General features: G+C 36.0%; 1 protein-coding gene across 1 annotated transcript in view; it reads left to right on the top strand.

Moving 5' to 3' along the window:
• The window catches only part of LOC135201373 (acetylcholine receptor subunit alpha-like 1), a 462,242-nt gene that overhangs the window by 435,688 nt on the left and 4,722 nt on the right, over positions 1-21,832 (top strand). The window contains exon 5 of the mRNA XM_064230221.1: positions 20,923-21,792. Within this exon, the coding sequence (XP_064086291.1) occupies positions 20,923-21,792 (870 nt within the window). The remainder of the gene's footprint in view (positions 1-20,922; positions 21,793-21,832) is intronic.

The following is a 21,832-nucleotide window of genomic DNA, read 5'->3' on the forward strand; positions in this document are numbered from 1 at the left end:
TGAATAAATACGCATGCAATATAGTAACACTCATATACTCAAAACATAACCAATCACGCATTAGCAAAATAAATTAGTCGGTTTGTGAAGCCGGTGAGCAATTACAACCGATCTCTAAAGAACTCGACATCAACTTGAAAGAAAGCCCCTTATATATGATAATTATCATTTAATAGGAAGAGGCTCTTTGTCATCATTAAAACTTGGGAAATTTTCTTCTAAAAGTTTCCTCATTGGCAGTTAACGTCTATCTTAAGTGCCACTAACATCTATCACACGGGATTTCTGATAATTGTTTGTGGTCTTCCGATGACCAGCAGGAGATGTTCTTGGTGATTACAATGTGACCCCACCACCCCCGCCACCCCCCCCCTCCTCTTCTCTCCCCCCCTCTCTCTCTCTCTCTCTCTCGTCTTCTCTCTCTCTCAACGGACATTTCCAAATCTGAAATCATTCAAGTTACTCAGGAGAGATTACCAAGTCAATACAATTACCTTTTGAGTCATCTTCGTAGTAAGGCGATAAAAAATAATTTGCCACGAATATCCATAAGTTAATACATGCAAGAATACACGCAAATATTTTCATAGAAATTGTCGTCACTTTATTTCTAAAAATACTCCAGCCTTTACAGTAATAAATCATTCTTGAAAAGTTTTAGATAAATCTCTGCAAGAGAAAACTAAATTATCACACTTCTTACATTTAAATTATAAAAACAGAACGTTAAGTTTGGTCGTATGGGTAATGGAAAGAGCATGAACGCTGGAATCAAACGCAATAATCAGATGGCATAACTATAAAAGCGGAGAAACTTAGCTGATGACACTAATAAAAGTGCTTAATAATAAAAGTGCTTAATGGTCAAGTTAAGTGCATAGGTAAATAAAAACTTTGAATATGCAGCATTAAACTTTTCAGGTTAAGTAACTGTTGGAAATTAATGAATGAACAGAAATTCTCAAAGCTCAGTCAATCACATGACTGGCATTGATTATAAGGAGCAATAACTCCGAAATACATATACCAAATTTAATATAACTTTCAACCTGAAACAGACTGCTGTCAGCCAATTTGCTGGTCTTGGGAGAAGGGAGAAACCCCGAATTGTGACAAATGACAAAGGAGAGAACGAAGCGGTGACACAAACTGAGCCAGTTAACAAGTCCATAACAAGGTGGAGGTTTACTTTCAAGTGAAGTTGAGAAGCCACAGCCTAAATGAATAAGAGATAGCAAGTACAAAAGTTAATGAAATTTCATGAGAGTCACATAAATGCATGAAAAATAGTTGAGAGACAGTAAATGTCTAATTGCAGAGGCCAGACTTAAAAATACCCTGTAACACCAATTTCTGAAATTTAACAAAGTAGGCAATCATTTAAGTTTTATGACGATCATGATAAAAACTCTGACAGCTGACTGGCACGAAATAAAGCATGGAACAAGGGACGAACTATATTTTGAACTTTGAGATCCAAAGTCCCCTTTGAGAACAACAGTTTTTCACGATGAACGCTTCTCACGGATCGAAAACTTCGAATACATATGCCAGTAAGTCAAAGTATTGTAGGAAAAGAAGTATTACCACCTTATATCACAAAGTATACAGATCCGGAACTTCCACTCATTAACGTTATAATAATAAATCAGAAAATAATGCACTAGACAGGAAAAGGAATCTCAAATTATTTATGACTTACAACCTTCGAAATGTTCTCATTGTCAACACTGCAACATCGACGTATTTTGCATAGTATTTAGACAGACCATTTTAAATAGTAAAAGTTCAAGCATATGATACATCTGCTTGACGAAGTGCGTCACAGGTAGTTTGCGGGTCACTTTAATGTCCAAAATAAAAGACTCAACTGCTGTCATAAAAATTCTGTCCTATTCTTGTACCAACATATTTTACGCTGATGCTCCTTCTTGCCTATTTTACTATCAATTTTCCCATGAATCCATTCTTTCATAAATTTATCACCTGTATGACCACTTCTCGTTCTTTACTTTAAATCTTTTGTAGCCTACTCTCTCAATCTCGACATGACTTTCATGTACATTATAACCCATCAATTTCATTATTTCGTCATTCAACCTCTTAGCTTTTGTATGTCTTCATTTCATGGTAAAGTGCGCTGTCCATACAATGAAATAATCTATATAAAAGAAACAATTATTCGCCATTAAAATAAAATGAATAAAAATATCTTAACACCTACTTTTCATCAATAGTAAATTTTTTTCAATTGTTTATTTCTGTCTTTCATCAGCCTCGCATATGAGATGACAAAACAAAGCCACCAGATTCTTGACCTTTTCGTACAGCGCTGCTCCTTAGAACGCATCTGGATATTAAACGACACCTAATTACAAGAATACTCCTGATGCTTCATTATCTTAATACCGTTGTGTTCCACGAATATGAGTATAACAAATAATACGTTCTGCCTTTCTTTTTTATATAGTTAGTCAAAACTTTAAAAGGAATTAAATATTTTTTTCTATAAAGAGGTTGATTAATGCGTGTCTGCACTATGTGCAAAACTGCAGTACATTCATAAGCACCCGTATATGAAAAATTAAAATCAAAACCTAAATTCCCTAATGCTCTAAAAATGTTGTGCATGCAGGAATTCCATCGAACCTTATCCAGAAATCCTCGTCAGCGCAAAATGTAATGAACTGAATTCTCGCTAAATAAAAGAAAAAGAATGAGATGAAGAAAAAAATTACTGGAAAACTTGGATAGCTTACATTACTAATTTGGTAATGCATTAACCGTTCGGACCTTTGATCTGGATGAAAGAGCCAATCTCGACTTCTCCTCCCAGAGGTAAAGAGGAATTTGGAACTGAAATAGAACTTGCTTTTCATTCTTTATCTGCGATCTGGGAGAGTTATGACCCCGCCCAAGGTGGTCCCTTTGGGACGATTGGACCAAACCTGAGGAGCCATTACGCACTTGGACGTCACCACGTCACAGGAAATCTCGGATTATTTGTTGTTATTTGATTTGGCCAGAAAACGACGAGGAGAGAGGCCCAAGAAAGACTGTAGTTCTTTCACTGGAGTCAAATAAATATCGAATAAATTTTACTTCGAAATTTAAAGGTAATTGCTTACATTTAACTCCAACCGATTTATTTCGAGATCTTCGCAATCTATATTCTAGTGACCTCTGCAAAATAGCAATTGATCATTTTTTACGAAATAAACATCATTTTTTACGAAATAAGCATAATTATGTCAAACAGGATATGAAGCAGAAGCAAAGGAAAATTAGTTGATACAATTGAGGTATACAAAAACCAACTAGAAAGGCTACACGGATACCAAACATCAATAAGAAATTTAATAAAATGAGAGAGAGAGAGAGAGAGAGAGAGAGAGAGAAAACACCGGTATCCTTAAGCAATTTAAAATTTTCATTAAATCAAAATAGTGACTGTAGTTGTGCAAGTTAAGAATCCTTAATAAGTGCTTGCACATTCTATTACTTCTAATATTACCAATACCTTGCCAAGGAAGCTTCCATAGAATGGGTTACCAAATATGAAAAATAGAGACAATGTGGTAGTATTACCGTCAAGAGGACTTCCAGTTTTACCGTTAATAATCTGTGACTCACACAGTGGTGATTCAATACCACGCAAGTCGTAACGGCCGAAAAATTTCTCATTACGGCGCCATTACGACCAATCGCCGCATCGCAGAGTTTAGCGACTGCGCCAAGTGATGGTGGTTGTGCAAATGGCCTAACACATATGCAGTCAAGTTGCAACAGTCGTCATTTGTCGCCATGTCGTTGCATAAGACGCAACACTGACGCAATGGCTTCGCCAGTTGTCATAATTAGATTGCACAAATCGTAAGGTGCGATTGCGACATCCGCCATTCATTTAAAACATCCCCCATCACTTGGTCCACATTGCCAAACTTGGCAACGAGGTTATGATTCATGGCAATTTGGTCGTAACTGCATCGTAATGGCGTAATTCGGCAGTTACGACATGCGCTGGTTCGAATCGCAAATGTGTTACATAGCTGTCAATATTTTTTTTTTTTTGCGGGGGGTGGGCATGATCTACAAGGAATATGACTCATGGCACTGATCACAAAAACCAGCTACTACGACGTGCGTGGCCTGAATCGCCAATATGTGAGTCGGGCATAAGACTCCCAGTTTTACCGCCAAGAAACTGAATTTTATCGTTAAGATGACTTGCCGTTTTATCATCAAGAAGATTTTCACTTTAATCATTACGAAAACTTCCTGTTTTATCATCAAGAAGACTCCAAGGTTTACCATCAAGAAGACTCCCAGATACAGTTTCACCTTCAAGAAAACTCCCAATTTAACCATTCAGAAGGTTCCAAATTTTACCAACAAGAAAACTTCCAGATACAGTTTCACCTTCAAGAAGACTCCCAATTTAACCATCCACAAGACTCCCAGTTTTACCAACAAGACTCTCAGTTAGACACCAAGACGACTCAGTTTTACCGTCAAGAAGGGTCCCAGTTTCATTATCGTAAAAAAACTACCAGTTTTACCATCAAAAAGAATCTCAACTTCACCGTCAAGAAGACTCTCAGTTTTACCACAGAGGATATTGAGTAAATCGTTAGGCAACTCATACAAAACCTGGATGCAAAGCATATTCAAAAGAGGTGCTGACACTATTGTCAAAGGCAGATTCTCACAGTTGTAGAGGAGCTTAAAGAACATCGATAAACTGAACATATGGCAACTGTTAATGTAACAAAACTGCTTCGCGTGAAGGACAAAAATCACCACTACTTGCAGAATTTGTCTAAATAACTGACATCCATGCACACCAACATTACCAGAATGGAGGAGCAACAGTGGTATTCATTCAGTCTTTTGTGTAGAAAATTGTATAGATATTGAGAGCTTACAATTACATACCTAATTTCCTGGGAACATCGGATATTTTTAGATATTGTGTAAAAAAAAAGCTTGGTAGGCTGATGGTATATTCGAATTCATGCAGTGCAATGTCCTTCATGCAAACGGGAATCCTTTAGTGAGAGCAAGATGCTAAATTATTAACTAATAATATGAAGCTTAAGCCAGTCAAAGGAAACATTCAATTTAATTTGCACAAGTCTGGACCATTCTTCACTCAAGGTATAAAGGATGCAAGAAGTGAAATAGAAAGGGCATAAAAACTACATAGCTAATTATTAATAGTAGCCTGGCCGTTAAGAAGCAAGGGCTCAAGTCAATGTCCATTCTTGTGGGCTTAAAAAGTGAAAGATACATCAACAATAAACAGAGCTGGAAAGACGGAGTTTAGTCTGAAATTACAGCAACCAGCATTTCCACAACCCTATAGACATTTGCCTACTTTACAATTAAGGTAACCAAAAACCTTACTGCCCTTCGAATATAGTTATGCTCTGCAGTAACAACAGACAGGTCAAGATAGACGGAGTTTGGATTGAAATTCCTGCAATCAGCATTTTTATATAAAGCCTTTAACAACTAACGATTCCATATATGTAGACAAATACTATATAGAAATCAATATATATAAAATGCGCTCTTAAGACATATTACTAAAAAATAAAACAACTTATAATATACTTTCCACTCTTAAGGGTAGGCTCCACTTTGGGGGTGCCGATCGTAAAAAATATTTGCCAAAAATACACTAATCAAGACAGGCTAATGAAATTTTCAGGCATTATTAGCACTATAATAATGCATATTCCCTGTGAGTTTTATCATCCTACAGGGAAAATTAATGATTTTATGAAAAAAAATGTGAAAAAACGGAAATTTCCGGCCCCTCGTACTGAAGGTTATTTGGTGATTGGTGAGAAACTACAGTCTTGAATAGAAATTCGGTCTGACAGAATGTTGGTATATCCACCTGGAACATGCACAAAAAAAATTATCAAAATAGAACAGTAAATAAGCACGTAATAACAAAAAAAAGAGCAACAAAAATTGTAAGTTCAGCGAAAGCCCCGCCGAAATAGCAGACTATAGCTAGGAAGAAATATTCAGGAAAAATTCAAATCTCGATTTAGGGACAAAACCTTTTGAGAGTTTGCAGTTATTATGTCACTTGATAGCCTAAAACATCTAAAAATTATATTATTTAGGACAATCAAAGAAAAACCCACCTCCAAAAAAAAAAAAAAAAAAAAAAAAAAAAAAGGTGGGGGGGGTTTTTTCTTTTGATTGTCCTAAATAATATAATTTTAGATGTTTTAGGCTATCAAGTGACATATTAACTACAAACTCTCAAAAGGTTTTGTCCCTAAATCGAGATTTGATTTTTTCCTGAATATTTCTTCCTAGCTATAGTCTGCTATTTCGGCGGGGCTTTCGCTGAACTTACAAAGTTGTTGCTCTTTTTTTTGTTATTACATGCTTATTTACTGTTCTATTTTGATAATTTTTTTTGTGCATGTTCCAGGTGGATATACCAACATTCTGTCAGACCGAATTTCTATTCAAGACTGTAGTTTCTCACCAATCACCAAATAACCTTCAGTACGAGGGGCCGGAAATTTCCGTTTTTTCACATTTTTTTTCATAAAATCATTAATTTTCCCTGTAGGATGATAAAACTCACAGGGAATATGCATTATTATAGTGCTAATAATGCCTGAAAATTTCATTAGCCTGTCTTGATTAGTGTATTTTTGGCAAATATTTTTTACGATCGGCACCCCCCAAAGTGGAGCCTACCCTTAATAATTTAGGTTACCACCGATATTACTGGCCCTTGAACGAAAAACATCTTTGCTATGAAGCGATGGTAAGCTAAGTGGCTGTGTTTTCAAATTAAACATGATGAACTCTATCAACCCGCAACAGATAAAACAAAAACAAAACCATGTCTCCTTTACCTAGTCCTTTTTGTCTCTAGATATTTCAATTCACAAATGAAAATTGTCACCTAATTTGAGGAAAAAAATTGTCATAGGGAAAGAACTGAATCTTTCACACCTTCGGTGTCTTAACAAAAACGGACAAAGAAACAACACTAATTCATGATCAATCTAAAAATAACTACGAAATTGCAAAGCAAAAAGGTATACTTCTCCATCATAACTTGATAACTTTGTATGACAACTTCTACTTCAACCGGAATGTAATAGGTTCGTAATAGAAATAAATTAGGTAGCCGCTAAAAAAGCTAAAATGGTGAAAAACCATTTCAGTTCCTTAGTGTTTTCCTCTCTTCAACAGAATTCGACATGATACGAGCCACTGGAAATAACACGAATTAGATTTAACAGTAGCACTTAAAGGGAATATAATAGTAAAAAGGTTGGTATAGAAAAGCTCGATAGCCAGTATGTAACAAATTAATATTATATAATCTTTGACTGCCCTTGGGCAAAAGAGAAACCCATAAGGGAGCACTTACAATGATATACGCCAAAGCAAGACCCTATCAAAAACCATTTTTGTACAGTGCAATTTCCTGATAATGGTTATCCAGCAAAACGCTTTCAAATATTAATAGTAAATATCATACACATGGCCGGTCTCGTTACTAAAAATTAATGAATGAACAAAAAAAAAAAACGAAAACCTGGAATTGGGCAGAATAAAATTCTGGAAAATAGAAATGAATTACATTTACAATGTTACTGATTCAAAAAAGAAAGATATCGTTTATTGCCAATGACAATAGTGTGCCATTTCACATTTCCTATTTTTCCAATTGTGGTTTTAATGCCTGTTGCTGCTGTTGCTTTAGTAATGGAATGTGGAAATGATACGAATGCTTGTACCTGCGCCGAAAACACGCTTTTGAAAGGAAAGCAAAACGAATTTAAACTATCAAAACTGCATAAATGTCATGAGGGATCGTAAGATATTGCCGTCATTAAACTTATGTTAAGGATGACAAATATTGTGCATTTTTCCAGTTTTTATACAAAAAGTTAATCTTTTTAAATATAACAAATATAGTCAAGTCCCTTTATAAGGGCTTCAAGCATACGTCTTTCTTGCGGTACAAAAAGATGAAATAATTCAAAAGATGTTTAACTTCAACAGAGGCAAATCAGTTCATAAACTATTTACTGAACGTTAATAGAAATAATATGAAATGCATACACATTCCCCTACGAATTATCATGAGAGAGAGAGAGAGAGAGAGAGAGAGAGAGAGAGAGAGAGAGAGAGAGAGAGAGAGATTGATGAAAGAAACCTCGCATCCTAAACAGCTGATTTTATATCCCTTCATAAGTTTATGGCAGCATTTACGGCTTGAGTCTCATTTCGCAGATTTAAAAGTCTTGAGGTGGGTTCTCGCATTAAATTTACAACCACACTTACGACTGCAGCCTCCGCGTCTCTGGACTTTATAATTATTGCTAAGATAGAAGCCGAGACGCGTCTGAAGAAAACAGGATTAACAGTGCCATAATGTTATTTGTGCCAGCGTTTACGTTCTTCGTATATCTCCAGCTGGTCTGCAGGGTCTCCAATACTTTTACAGGAAATTCATGCATGTATATGAGGTGGAAGGTGAACAATGCACTATATTACGGAATAACGTAACTTAGAGTTGCAGTTTCATTCTTCTTTTCAACCAAATAAGTAATATGCACTCCTGTAGAATAGTTTCATAAACGATCCAGCAAGGACAAATAAACTGTTGGCGACACACATTTCTCTCATGCAATGAACGAAATACAAGACCAGGTGCAGTATAGAAAATAACGGTAAACTGATCTGGACCTACGTAATGAGGAAAACTATTCATTGCTCGTTTCTTTCAATACCAATATACTACTGAGTCACAGAAACAAATTAACAACACATTCTTCCACGGTGAACCTGAACAAATACACCTTCCCGGACTGTATTTTTCGGCCCTCAGATAAGAGCGCACAATTTCTTGTCTCATTTGCTATTGAACAATAATCAATTAAAATAATAAATGCTTTAAGACGTCCCAAATGATAGGCACCCAAATATTCGAATTTTACAATATACTGAAAAGAAAACCCAAGTGAGGACTGTGACTTGATTACTGCACGTTCGGTATCTTCTCAGGCGGTTTCCCAGTGCCTCTTCTATATAATTTTCACGGCGGAAATCAGTAATCACCTGATTGTACGGACGATAATTGTTTTTCTCCTTATACTGGCAAGTCCGTGTCTCGCCATTCGCTTCCATTTTCCAACAGTCGAGACCTGGCCTTCAAATAGCAGATCTGTCTTTTTTCAGGATGAAATCCTATTCTTTTTCCAAACCCCTTCTCTCTCCTCTTTGCTTCAGGCCTGATATAGATAAAGACAATGATTGGGTTGCATGTGTCACTGGCCTATGCATTCAAAAATGGTTGACAAGCTCTTACAATCATATACGTAGAAAGTACAATAAAGAGACCTGTCCATGACTCCTTGACGTAACGGACATGATGTAAATTCAAAGGTCATCCTTAGAAGACTCCAAGTTATTCATTTTTACTAAAGTGTGCCTCAGGTGTCTGCGGCTAGGGAGAATACGTTATATATACACATATATATATATACACATATATATATATATATATATATATATATATATATATATATATATATATATATCACTCATGCACCGCGACTTAAAAGTAGCCCCACCTTAAAAATAAATAATATGAAAGATGCAATGCAGAGGGAGAAAATATTAAGTGCAAACATAAATTTCAAATACTTTCTAGGTTAGGACCGTTAAAGGCATCTGGTACACAACCTCTCTCTCTCTCTCTCTCTCTCTCTCTCTCTGCATATGTGTACAACTTCTACGCCTCTTCCTCGGCAAACGAAAAACCGGTTTCCTTGTCATTCGCAGTAACAAGCCTAAAAGTCTACACGAAAGGTAGCAATGAAATAGAAAAGTCAAGTATTTTTAAGAGTCTAAGATAATGAATGTATGCAGGTTTCTTAGAAGGACAGATGAGCCATTATTACCTACCAGAATCCACAACACCATATGCTATTTGGTAGAATTATGTAATGCGATATTTTGAACAAACTAACGATTAAAGAATTTTTATCACATAGTATTTTAACTATATCTTGGCAATTTCAGCCAATAACACACACACACACACACACACACACAATAAAATTTAACAGTAAATGCTATGGGGTTGTACCTCAATTCTTCCGTCCCCAACATAGGAAAAGCCAATGAAGTTATGTTCAACCACACGAACCTTTCTATTTACACGGCTCTGTAATTTCATATCTATTTCTGTAAAACGAAAAGCAAGTTGATACCCACCTAAAATCTGGCCGGATCACTGTCTTACACAATACGTTTTAGATTGAGAAGTGGTACGTTTCCGATTAAAAATGGAGTTCCAGACTAGTTAACTTTCAAATACATTATGCAAAAACGATGATGACACTCTTCAAACTCGCCAGGCTTCATGATAATGTTAGAAAAGTGTCATGCTGGAGAGACCATGCTCAAGAACCTCGGTAAGGGAAAGGAAGTGAAATCCAACAAATATACGAGTTCGTCGAAAAAGGTTCAGGGACATAAGGTAAAAGTGATGAAATTAGTCACAATCTTCAAGTCTGTCCTAAAAAACAGTTACAACCAGAGGTAACAAAAATTTATGCCTAAGCTCTCATAATCATTGGACTGCCAAACAGCTATAAACTAAAACAAGGCGTGATTCGACCTCCAGCTTACTAGAGACGCGTGCAAGATTTTCCCCTTATGTATAAGTTGCAAATATTACGTATATTCCTAACTTAACGTGAAGTGGTCTTCGTAACTAACACTCAAAATTAGTACTACTCATACAAACATGGATCAAATAAAACGGACACAAATTAAACACGTTCATATTTTCTCAGTTATACGTGGAAACAAAATAACTAGTTGAACAGAAATATAGCCTCTAAATTCAGTACATCAAATAAATTAAAATGCGCTAAAATCTATGGCCAAATAGCGAGTTGTTTCACCAACGAAAGTTTAAAAAATATGCTACATTTTATTAGAAATTATTTTTCTGCACTGCTTAACATGCACATTATCTATTTTTTACATTACAGTCTAATGAAGATATCATAAATATTCTATCCTAAATTTCCTGCATCTTTACTCAACTCGGAACACTTGTATCAGACCTTATTAGAGTTTACTACCAACAACCCCCCCCCCCCCCCCACCACCCCCAACAAGAACTACAACAACAAAACAGTAATTTGTAGTTTTACTCCCAGAGTGAGTGAAAAAAAAAAAAAAACTAAATCTAACCTTATATGAGAAGAAATTCAAATAACGACCTCAAAGTACAGGTTTAATTTATAGCAAACAACAAATGAGAATATAAACTCTGCAGTCGTGCCAGAAATTACCGACGAGGTAAGATCCAATGGAATATGAATAGTAGAAGAGGCTTTAGAGAGCTTCAGCCAAGGAAAAAGTTAAAGAAGAGATAAATGTATTCTAGATTTATCTCCCGATAATTCTGCTACCTCAGCAGTAATGGTGTTCTCTTTAGATCTGTACATCAGTTTTCATCCCTTTTACAGGTTAACATCGAAGCTAACATCCTCGGAAATGCAGGACTATTTATGAAAAAACTAGGTTTCGGTAATGCCTTTATTAAAAAATGTCTTTGTAGAAACAAATCTTACATTTCCAAATGAGCCCGCAATTCTCATATCATGCGCAACGGGTGTGTCATTATAAAGTACGTATATTAAAAAAATAAAAAATACCTTTGAAGGAATGGCGTCAGAAGGGTATAAACCTTCAGGTTTCTCATTAAATCTTTAGGGAAGAAGTTGCTACAGATGTCTCCCACACCCTTTTTGAAACCATGAGATGCTGGTACTCATTTTCACTGGGCGGACAGGTTGGCGATAAGTCAGCAGCGAATCACGGACCTAACAAACTTGAGTCGAGATCTGTACCACTCAACCACATCTCTCTCTCTCTCTCTCTCTCTCTCTCTCTCTCTCTCTCTCTCTCTCTCTGTTATATATATATATATATATATATATATATATATATATATATATATATGTAGAGAGAGAGTGTAAAGACATATACATACATACATACACATATATATATATATATATATATATATATATATAATATATATTATCATAATAATATATGAGTTGGAATGTATAACAGGAATAAGATGTCCCTTATAAATAACAAAACTATCAGAGCAGTGACAAAAATGTGACTTGGTAATAATACATGAAAAAAAATAGAAGCCCTAACACTATACCATGAAAAAAATATTTACTACCCAGAAAGGGTGAGATATAAGTAAGGGATGGGAGGCGAAGGACATCACCCACTAACCCAATCACACACCCACCACGGGAATCCCCCCCCCCCCCCCCCCCGGCCTTCTTCCAGCCCAGCCCCAACCTCGCATTCATTGTCGGTAGGAATGTCGGAACATCATGGTTGATATTGCTCTGATAAAACCTTTCATTTCCGACCCAGCTTCCCGCCTACACTACATATATACAGAGAGAGAGAGAGAGAGAGAGAGAGAGAGAGAGAGAGAGAGAGAGAGAGAATCCGCATAGTCTTATATTTGGAAGAAAGAAAAATGTTTTTCTCATTAGTCCTTCCCGTTGTTTTTCTTCTCCACTCATTCTTTGCCTCTTTTATTCTGGACTTCTCTCCTGACCTATTATTCCATATGACGCGTAAAGAGAACAAAGAACGTGTTTTTTCTCTTTTTTTCATGATTCCATAAGTAATGAGCTCAAAAACTGAACACATAATCTTAAATTATCCTATAAAATACATGATAACAGGTCAAAAATGGATCTAAGTTACAAAACAAATAAAAGACCAATAAAAACCTTTGGAGGTACATAAAACTTAAAGGCAACACAAAAGCCTTCCTCTTTTGAAAGGGAAGAGATCACATTTAATCTTTTTTCTTGTTTCCTACATCAGACGCCATTTACATAAGCAACCCTTGTGTGTCATAAGAGGTTTCTCTCTCTCTCTCTCTCTCTCTCTCTCTCATTCTTCATGGCATATGTAAAGAAGCATCCATCCCTCACAGCTATTTTCTTTTTATTTCTATTTTGGGACGGAGCTTTTGGAAGAAAGGGAACAGCACTAGACGTTTCTTTTAAAGTGCTCTCGTCCACAAAGAAACAAGGCCATCCAAAACCAATTCCAAAATTAGGGTAAATTTGGTCATTTGCAATTAATCGCCTTATACTGATATCTCGGTTATGTGTCTCTTGTTCATGCCTGGCGCGATTTTAACCGTTCACCCTAACATGTTTGTGAGAACGGAAAGGTGAGTGACGCCACATCCCAATGCCTTTCCGTATGGATTTGTAGGTTGGCTTGATACCACTCTCAGTAAAAAGTTTCTCTAGACGAAAAGAATGAAAGTTGATCGTTTAATACACCTAAAGATAATTCTATCCGATTACACTTACATAAAACAAGGAACAAGAAGAAGGAGGAGGAGGAGGAGGAGGAGGTAGGAGGAGAGAGGAGAGAGAGAGAGAGAGAGAGAGAGAGAGAGAGAGAGAGAGAGAGAGAGAGAGAGAGATTCAAGGCATTGTTGCATTGTTACGAAGACTTTATAGTGAAAATGAAATAGTTTACAGTGCTGAATGTATATTACCAACAAATGGTAGCCGTCAAGAACTTTGCCTCTCTGCTAATTTTTTTAAAAAATTAGATTAGACCTTTAAATTGCATACCAAAAGATTAGTAATCCTATAAAGTTTTATAAATTCTTCGTGAGGGGTAACGCATCGTCTAAAGAAATCGTCATGTACTTATATTTCCATGCGTATTCTGAATGCATGACATTAGAAGGAAAAAAAACTAACATTAGAACATAAAAATAAGTTTCCCAAGATAGAGATCTTAAAAAACCAACAAATGTGTCTTTACACTTTTAAGATCAAAACAGTATTGGAAAATATTTTTATCCGTATAAAAACGTCAATAAAATGCTATATTTTAAAGTTGCATGCATTTTTGTTTCAAAACTAAATTTTAATTCTATTACTGTTACAGAGGGTCATGTAAGGTTTCCCTACTTCGCATTTTTGCATAAAAGGATTCTATCGCAAACGCGTAATACCCTTATAATAGCCCCTCGTCTAATTACTCTGGATGCACAAAAACAACGTTTCTTCATAAAAGGGACTCATTTTTCCTCATTTTCCTACACAATGAGAAAAACAAACCGGGCCGCGAGCCTTCTACCCAACTAGTATACATAAAAACAGTGGCAATGCGAGTTCTCGTTAAATAAACAACAACGCAAGCTCAACGGCAGTAAGACAGACTAACTGAATCATTTACAATGTCTCCAGTAAAACTATCTGCGAATAACTATACGAAATAAGGGTTTAAAGATTCTAGTCAAACTAATCCTTCTCAATCATCTAAAGAGATATAATTTTAAGTGCTTTCAGCTAAAGTTGTAATGTTCTCATAATTTTTCTCTATTACAACCTTTGCATTATATATAATCAAAAATCAACTGTGTTATTTGTAAGATATTTACATATCCTAGTTATTGATATAAATAAATACCAATATTACTTATGATACCAAGTTTCAAGGCTTTTTCCAATGCACCAACATTCAATATTATCCTCTCCAACCATGCCTGAATTACAGGGTCTCTGTGAGATTCTGCTACACAAACCTTCCTTGTGCTATATCCCCAACAAATCTCCATCCATCTCCAGACTTACTTATCATACTTATTGTCCACGTAGGTATGTGTCTTCTAACACTTCTAATGCTCAGAGAATTCCGGCTGACGCTGTTACATAACATTCCTCCTGGGGATGTGTAGAGGATACTCCATCTCCATTTACTGTTATATCATCTACATATGGAACCCCAGTAATTATCATTATGGCCTCATTTCTAACTATCATGCCATCTAACCCCTAATACACTCCTTTTGTATATATTCTTAACTTCACACAATTTTATTCCAGATGTTGCTTCACTGTCACATCATGATTAATATGTGTAGCACTAGATTTATGTAAAATCGTACTTTCGTAAGCAATTTCAGTCTATTTGATATCTAAACCTTTAATCCTTCTTTAGTCTTTCAATAAACTCCAACTTAAGAAAACCTATCCTGGATATGATTGTTCCTCAACATTTAAAAGAGACTACTTTGTTAATACACGATTCATTGACCATTGACCATTTCTCCATCTAAAGCTATTCTACCATTTTGTGGATAATTTATCATCATTACTTTTTTCATTTATTTTGAGTCAAATCTGTTTGGATATTTGATGCATTCTATTAAGCAAGAATTGGAAATGTTTTGGCATTTTGCAGATTAAATGGCCACCTGCATATTCCAAGTCTGTTTGGGTTTCTATTGTTACTTCGATTTAAACCTCTTCCATCTCTGCTTTTTTTTCCTTTAATAAAAGGGTACAAGAAGGGTTACAAAAGCTACAAGAAGGGTAACAGAAAAGTAAAATACCTTCCCCTTGTAGCATTTACTATGAATTCAGGTGACAAGACCCCATTAACATAACCTTCGCATTTATGTCGTAAAGGATCATTTCACTTAGCTTTACATACTCAACGGGAATATCAAAAGGACGAAAGGCGTACAATACTGGTCTATGAACGCTTTCAAACTCATAGGAATCGGCAAAGTCCGCCAGAAACAGGTTTTAAATTCCATACATGCACTCTATGTCTTAAGTCAAATATTAGATCTCTGCAACTATTGCCTTTTCTAAAAAAAAAAAAAAAAAAAAAAAAAAAACGATTCATCTAGAAAGCACTTAAGCAATTTCCAGATTATTAATAACCATACTGAGTAAATTTCATTACTCATTCGGGTTACCTTTCTTTAGTACCTTCGCAATGATTTTCAGTTCCAAATCATCCGGCTGTTTTTCCTCATTCCATACTCTAGTTAGCAAACGTGATGTCATTTCAGTTTCACCTGGTGTTTTCCATCAACTCTTCAATTTCTTTATTAGAGATACCACTTCCGTTACTGTTAATTCGTGTCTTTTTCAGCTTCGGATATGCCAGTCACATAATTGCCCTCATATCTCTAATGACCTCACTGAAATGTTGTTACTCACGGAATTGTCTCTCTTCTTCTTCTGTTCTTTCTGACCACTCCCCCCTTTTCACGGCCATTTATCTCTTCTTCTTTTGGTCTAAGAATATGTAAATGATAATACTTTGATACATGACTTTGGTAACATTACCAGACGTTTTCCAAATATTTTCTCTTATATTTTATTAACCTTCGTTAAACTTCCGTATCTACACGAGTACTTGGCACGTTCTACTAAGGAACTCTTCGTCTTCACCCTGAAATTTGTCAGTAAATACGTTTTTATTTTGTCTAATCATTATTGTCGCTACCGACACATAACAAACTCCATTTGACGCAGTCACATGGGTGCTAAGAGTTATCGGATGTGTGGTTTTACTTAAAACACTTCGTTTAGCTTACAATGTAAATTCCTGGTCACATCCATCACAACATCTGAACCGTAAAGTCTACATCACACACTGACAAAACGTTAAGGGAACTCTAGTGTACTAAAATATGAACGTAAAATGCTTCTCTCCAACTAACAGTAAATTCATAAAAACAATGCTTAATTTATTCTAAACATCAAAGTTAGGCCAATGATCTTAAACCACAACAATTATACTTCCTATTACATTTCCAACTTGGCAATTCAAAAAAATTAGCAAATAAAGCAGAAATTGAAATTAATTTCTTTTATAAAATCTTTTCTCAAGACGAGGTTGAAAATTTTCGCAAGAAAAAAGGAGCCTCTTTTATTGGAAATTGGATCCTGAAAATTTTCCAGACACGAATGTGAAAATATATGAAATTTATGAACTGACATTTCTAAATACTTCTTAAATTTAAGGTATTTGCGGCTACCAATTTTCTTTGCTTCTCTCTTGATGAACGTCTTAACAAACATTGGCTGGAAAAGTTATGTGCCTTCATCACTGCAGTAAAAAGCTTGGCTTTACCGAATAGAAATCTAGAAGAAAAGACGTATCGTTTCAATTAATTAATTTTCCCATTTTTATCCTCCAAAATTCAAATCCATACTGATTAGGGAATAAAAATTATGAAGCGTTTTGTTATAATAATGAAAAGAATATGATGACAACAAGATTATGCATTAGACTCAGAGAAATAATGCAGATATAAATGAGAAGGGAAAGAAAAAGCATTACGAAAGAGTGAAGATAAAATACGAAGACAATGAGTGCATTGATGTCGCAGAACGATTAAACAATGTGCTCTGGGAAGGTAATGATTGCAAGTGTTATAACCGAGATTATATATCCTCTCTCTCATGCTTGTGCTCATGATCAAATATTATGAACAGCAAAACAATGCAATTAGGCAGTTACACATATTTCTTGATTATAACTGTTATTTGACCATTGACGCTAGTTGATTTACACCAGACATCCAAATGAAGCTATACAAACAATATGGCATACCATCACCCTTAATTTCATTCCATCTAGTGAACTGCTTGTGGTAAGCCTCTTACTGGAATAAACTCCTAAATTTCAATTCATTAGCAATAGTGAAAGTTTTTACAAATTTACGCGTCATGGACACAAAGAAATAAAAGAATCCGATGCAACATATCTGTAAAATACCTTTAATTAAAAGTGAATCCACAAAATTATCGTACGACTGCCCAGTATGAATTTACACGGCAAAGAAATAGAAAGACCCCCGGCTTTACAGAGATGATCAAATTACTCAGGCTTAATTATATGACCATCTATGTTATTTGCAACATTCCGAATTTCCTGCTCGATTTTCCCGACCAAACAGATGACAGTCCACGAGAGAGCTTATCACCAGCACCTGATACAATTCATCTACGACTCACGCAGTATCACTGGCTTTAAATGATTTGTCTGAAGCATTCACGTCACACTTCATGAGGCGATATTTGCAATTTATCGCTTCCCAACCCATTCCAGTTTCCGTCCAATGTGTCGCCTTCGGAGGGTTTTCATTTCATATATCCACTAAGTTGCATACATATAAGGGCAAAATTCTCAAAAGCATAAAAGGGAATTCATCAGAAGAATTCCGAAGGCAATGGTGATTTTAAATTTTATTTTTTTTACCCATACGGTAAAAATAAAGAAAAAAAAATGAAGCGCGTTAGTGGTATAACAGATGCCCCAATCACTGTGTTTGGCTTTTTTCATGAGCCAAGAAAAGATTTTTTTTTATATATACAATTCTTTCATTAATAAGTGCTATATGCCAATTTTTTTTTCATCAAGATTAACGCAAGGGCGATAAATTATCCTAGTACATGAAATGGCAAATTCTAGTTTAAATCCTAGTACCCAAAATATTGTAAAAAGAAAAAAAAGAAAAGAAAAGAAAAATCTCTATCAGGTTTTACCAGCATTAAAGTTTGGCGTTAATATTACATGTCCAAATCTGGGATACTGTAATGTTTTCATTATTCGGGTGCTTCATACTTTGGTCTGGTGTTTAAGCTGTCTCAGGTCTTGAAATCTTCCATCTTGTCGATTTTTTCAAGACTGAACCCCATCTGTTCGCTACTCAAACTCCCCCCCCCCCCACCCCAACCCCTTTTATTCTTTATAGTGAGTTTTCTTATGCCAAGGAAAAGCAAATTTCAAGAGGCTGCCAAAATTATTAAGTTAGTCAAAATTATTAAGTTAGTCAAAATCTTGCGCAAGACAGCATTTAATGCCTTATTATCAAGATATTTAATGAATTGATAAAGAAGTCGCTAAAGTTTAAACCTACTTTAGGCTAAATTTAAGTCCTCTTTATAGAAGCAATGAGACAGACCAAGCTAATACTGATCAAACTGTTTAGACATCCCGTCGACCAGCTTCAGGAAGTCTCAGCATCCTTAGGTTGCAACTTTAATGCTTATTGAAAGTGTCCACATAAATACTAGTGTATATATATATATATATATATATATATATATATATATATATATATATATATATATATATATATATATAATATATATATATATATATATATATTATATTATATATATATATATATATATATATATATATATATATATATATATATATATATATATATATATATATATATATATATATATATATATATATATATATATATATATATATATATATATATATATATATATATATGACATGCTAATAATACATGCATGGCATATAAAACTTTCTGCTGAGATTTCCAATATATTTTTATTACTTCTCCGTTTCCCATGCCTGAAGGAATCAAGAGGTGAACAGAAACTGAGACACTGTTATTCTTTTATTTAAACCAAAGCTGGTTACTGTTGAAAAACCTGCCGGCTTTGGAACTAAACTGAATAACACAGTAGGAATCTTTATTTAACTCTCAAGACTTCTGCCCTTGCTCTGGAGGAAGTACTGAAAAATACGAAATGTTGCCAGGAAAAGAAAAACTAAAGCGCGGAATGCCTGGCCATCCTGGATGGACGTGGAGAAGCAGCTTCATCTAAGAAACATGACGACCAAAGCTGCAAGCAAGTACTACCAGCAGTCTCCAGCCGCCTCAGACTGACATCCACCCTGGTCTAGCAACATTTCCTATTTTATCGGTACCTCCTTCAGTCCTCAAGGCGGAAGACTTGAAGAGGTAAACAAAAACTCGTACTGCGATTATATATATATATATATATATATATATATATATATATATATATATATATATATATATATATATATATATATATATATATATATATATATATATATATATATATATATGTATGTATATAAATAGATGTGCGTGCGTAGAGAACTACACAAAAGCTCCTTCTGCGACTTGAAATTTTTCCTAACATATCACTGCCTGATTAAGTAATTAGAGTGAAGAATCACGCTGGATCCTCTCTCTCTCTCTCTCTCTCTCTCTCTCTCTCTCTCTCTCTCCTCTCCTCTCCTACTCTCTCTCACGCGCGCGTACTTTAGACGCTGTTTTCCCAAGTTGGTTTGTTGTGTACCTCGTCCCTTTCTGAGCGAATCACAAATTCAGGTCAATTCCTTCCTCATGCATTGTGCAAAACCCAAGAACCGAGGCCATTTCTTTCTATCATCCTTTTCATCCATTTTTCTTTACACTGTCACTCTTCTGAATTCGTAATTCTTTTTTTCTTTCCTTCACAAAGGCCTTTCTCTCGCTGCCTATGAAATTCTAATCTTTGGTGAATTTAGAACAAGCGCAAAAAAATCCTTTCCCTTTTCCACTCTAGTAAAATAGTATTTACCAAAATGCCTAAACTCACGAGTAATTCGTAGTTTGGCCACCTATGCATGTTATTATCCCTTCACAATATCTACTTATTTGAGAAACTCTCGCGTATCTCCTGAACAACTAAATAATTAACGATCAAATGTTGAACTTAGTACCTTTTTCATCGTTTGTGGAACGCTAAAATATCCATTCGGAAGTTTTTTAGGTCCATAAATCCAGCAAAATTGCACCAAGAAGTTTCTTATAGTACCTATTTACCATTTAAAAGGTCCTAGGAGAAACTACTATGGCGATTGTTTCTGTAATCAAGAAGTGTTTTCAGGTATCAGATTACATTAACCACAAGTGTGAGAAGACGGGGAAATCTATATAAATTGACAATATAAAAGCCATAATGAGGAGCCACATTAAATTCCCCATAGTAGTGTATAAATTCCTCAGCAAGAGAGTAAAACTGTGAGACACAACACATAAGGTTTACGAAACTGAGGGTATGAAAAGTCATTAAGGCCTTAACATCGGTGTTAAATGAGTGAAGTTGCCCATGAGGCCGTTACTATTGCAAGTACAAGTCAACTATCGGTATGGAAACTTCAAACATTTTTTCGTTTGTTTTTCAGGTAAACCTTCAACATCTCCACCAGAAGCCTGGCAGTAACCTGGTCGACCCAGGCATCGATCTACTTCACTACTACATATCTGTCGAGTGGGACATCCTGAAGGTACCTGCCCTCAGGAACGAACGCTTTTATCCCTGCTGTGAGGAGCCTTACCATGACATCTACTTTAATATTACGATGAGGAGAAAAACGCTCTTTTACACCGTCAACCTCATCATCCCGTGCGTAGGGATCTCCTTCCTCTCGGTACTGGTGTTTTACTTACCTTCAGATTCCGGCGAAAAAGTCTCTCTGTGTATTTCCATTCTCCTCTCACTGACCGTGTTCTTCTTGCTGCTGGCCGAGATCATCCCGCCCACCTCCTTGGCTGTCCCACTCCTCGGCAAGTACCTCCTCTTCACGATGATTCTCGTCACTCTCTCCGTCATGGTCACCATCGGCGTCCTCAATGTCAACTTCCGGTCTCCGTCGACGCACAAAATGGCCCCCTGGGTCAGAAAGATCTTCATCGAGATGCTTCCCAAGTTCTTGTGGGTGGAGAGGCCCCAGAAGGAACCGGACGACGACGCCCTTGAAGTAGTCACTGCTGGGGGGGACACCTCGTTGACACCGTCCAGTGACGGTTTCGACAAGTTCCCTCTGGAGGACAACTATGAGATCCCTGCGATACCACCGTCGCCTTATGACACAGCCAGATACGGCGAAGAGCACTTGGCATTACCTGCCCCCGAGTGTCATGCCCAGGCACACGTCCATGAGCCCGCCTTTGTGCCGGAACTGGAAGAGGGTTCACCACACACAGAACACCGCACCCACAGAAGCATCCAGTATATAGCACAGCATATGAGAAACGTAGATTCCTTCGAGGAGGTAAGTATTATTCAGCAACAATTACTATGCCTCATCTTTG

The sequence above is a fragment of the Macrobrachium nipponense genome, chromosome 28, assembly GCF_015104395.2.
Source record: "Macrobrachium nipponense isolate FS-2020 chromosome 28, ASM1510439v2, whole genome shotgun sequence".
NCBI lineage: Eukaryota > Metazoa > Arthropoda > Malacostraca > Decapoda > Palaemonidae > Macrobrachium > Macrobrachium nipponense.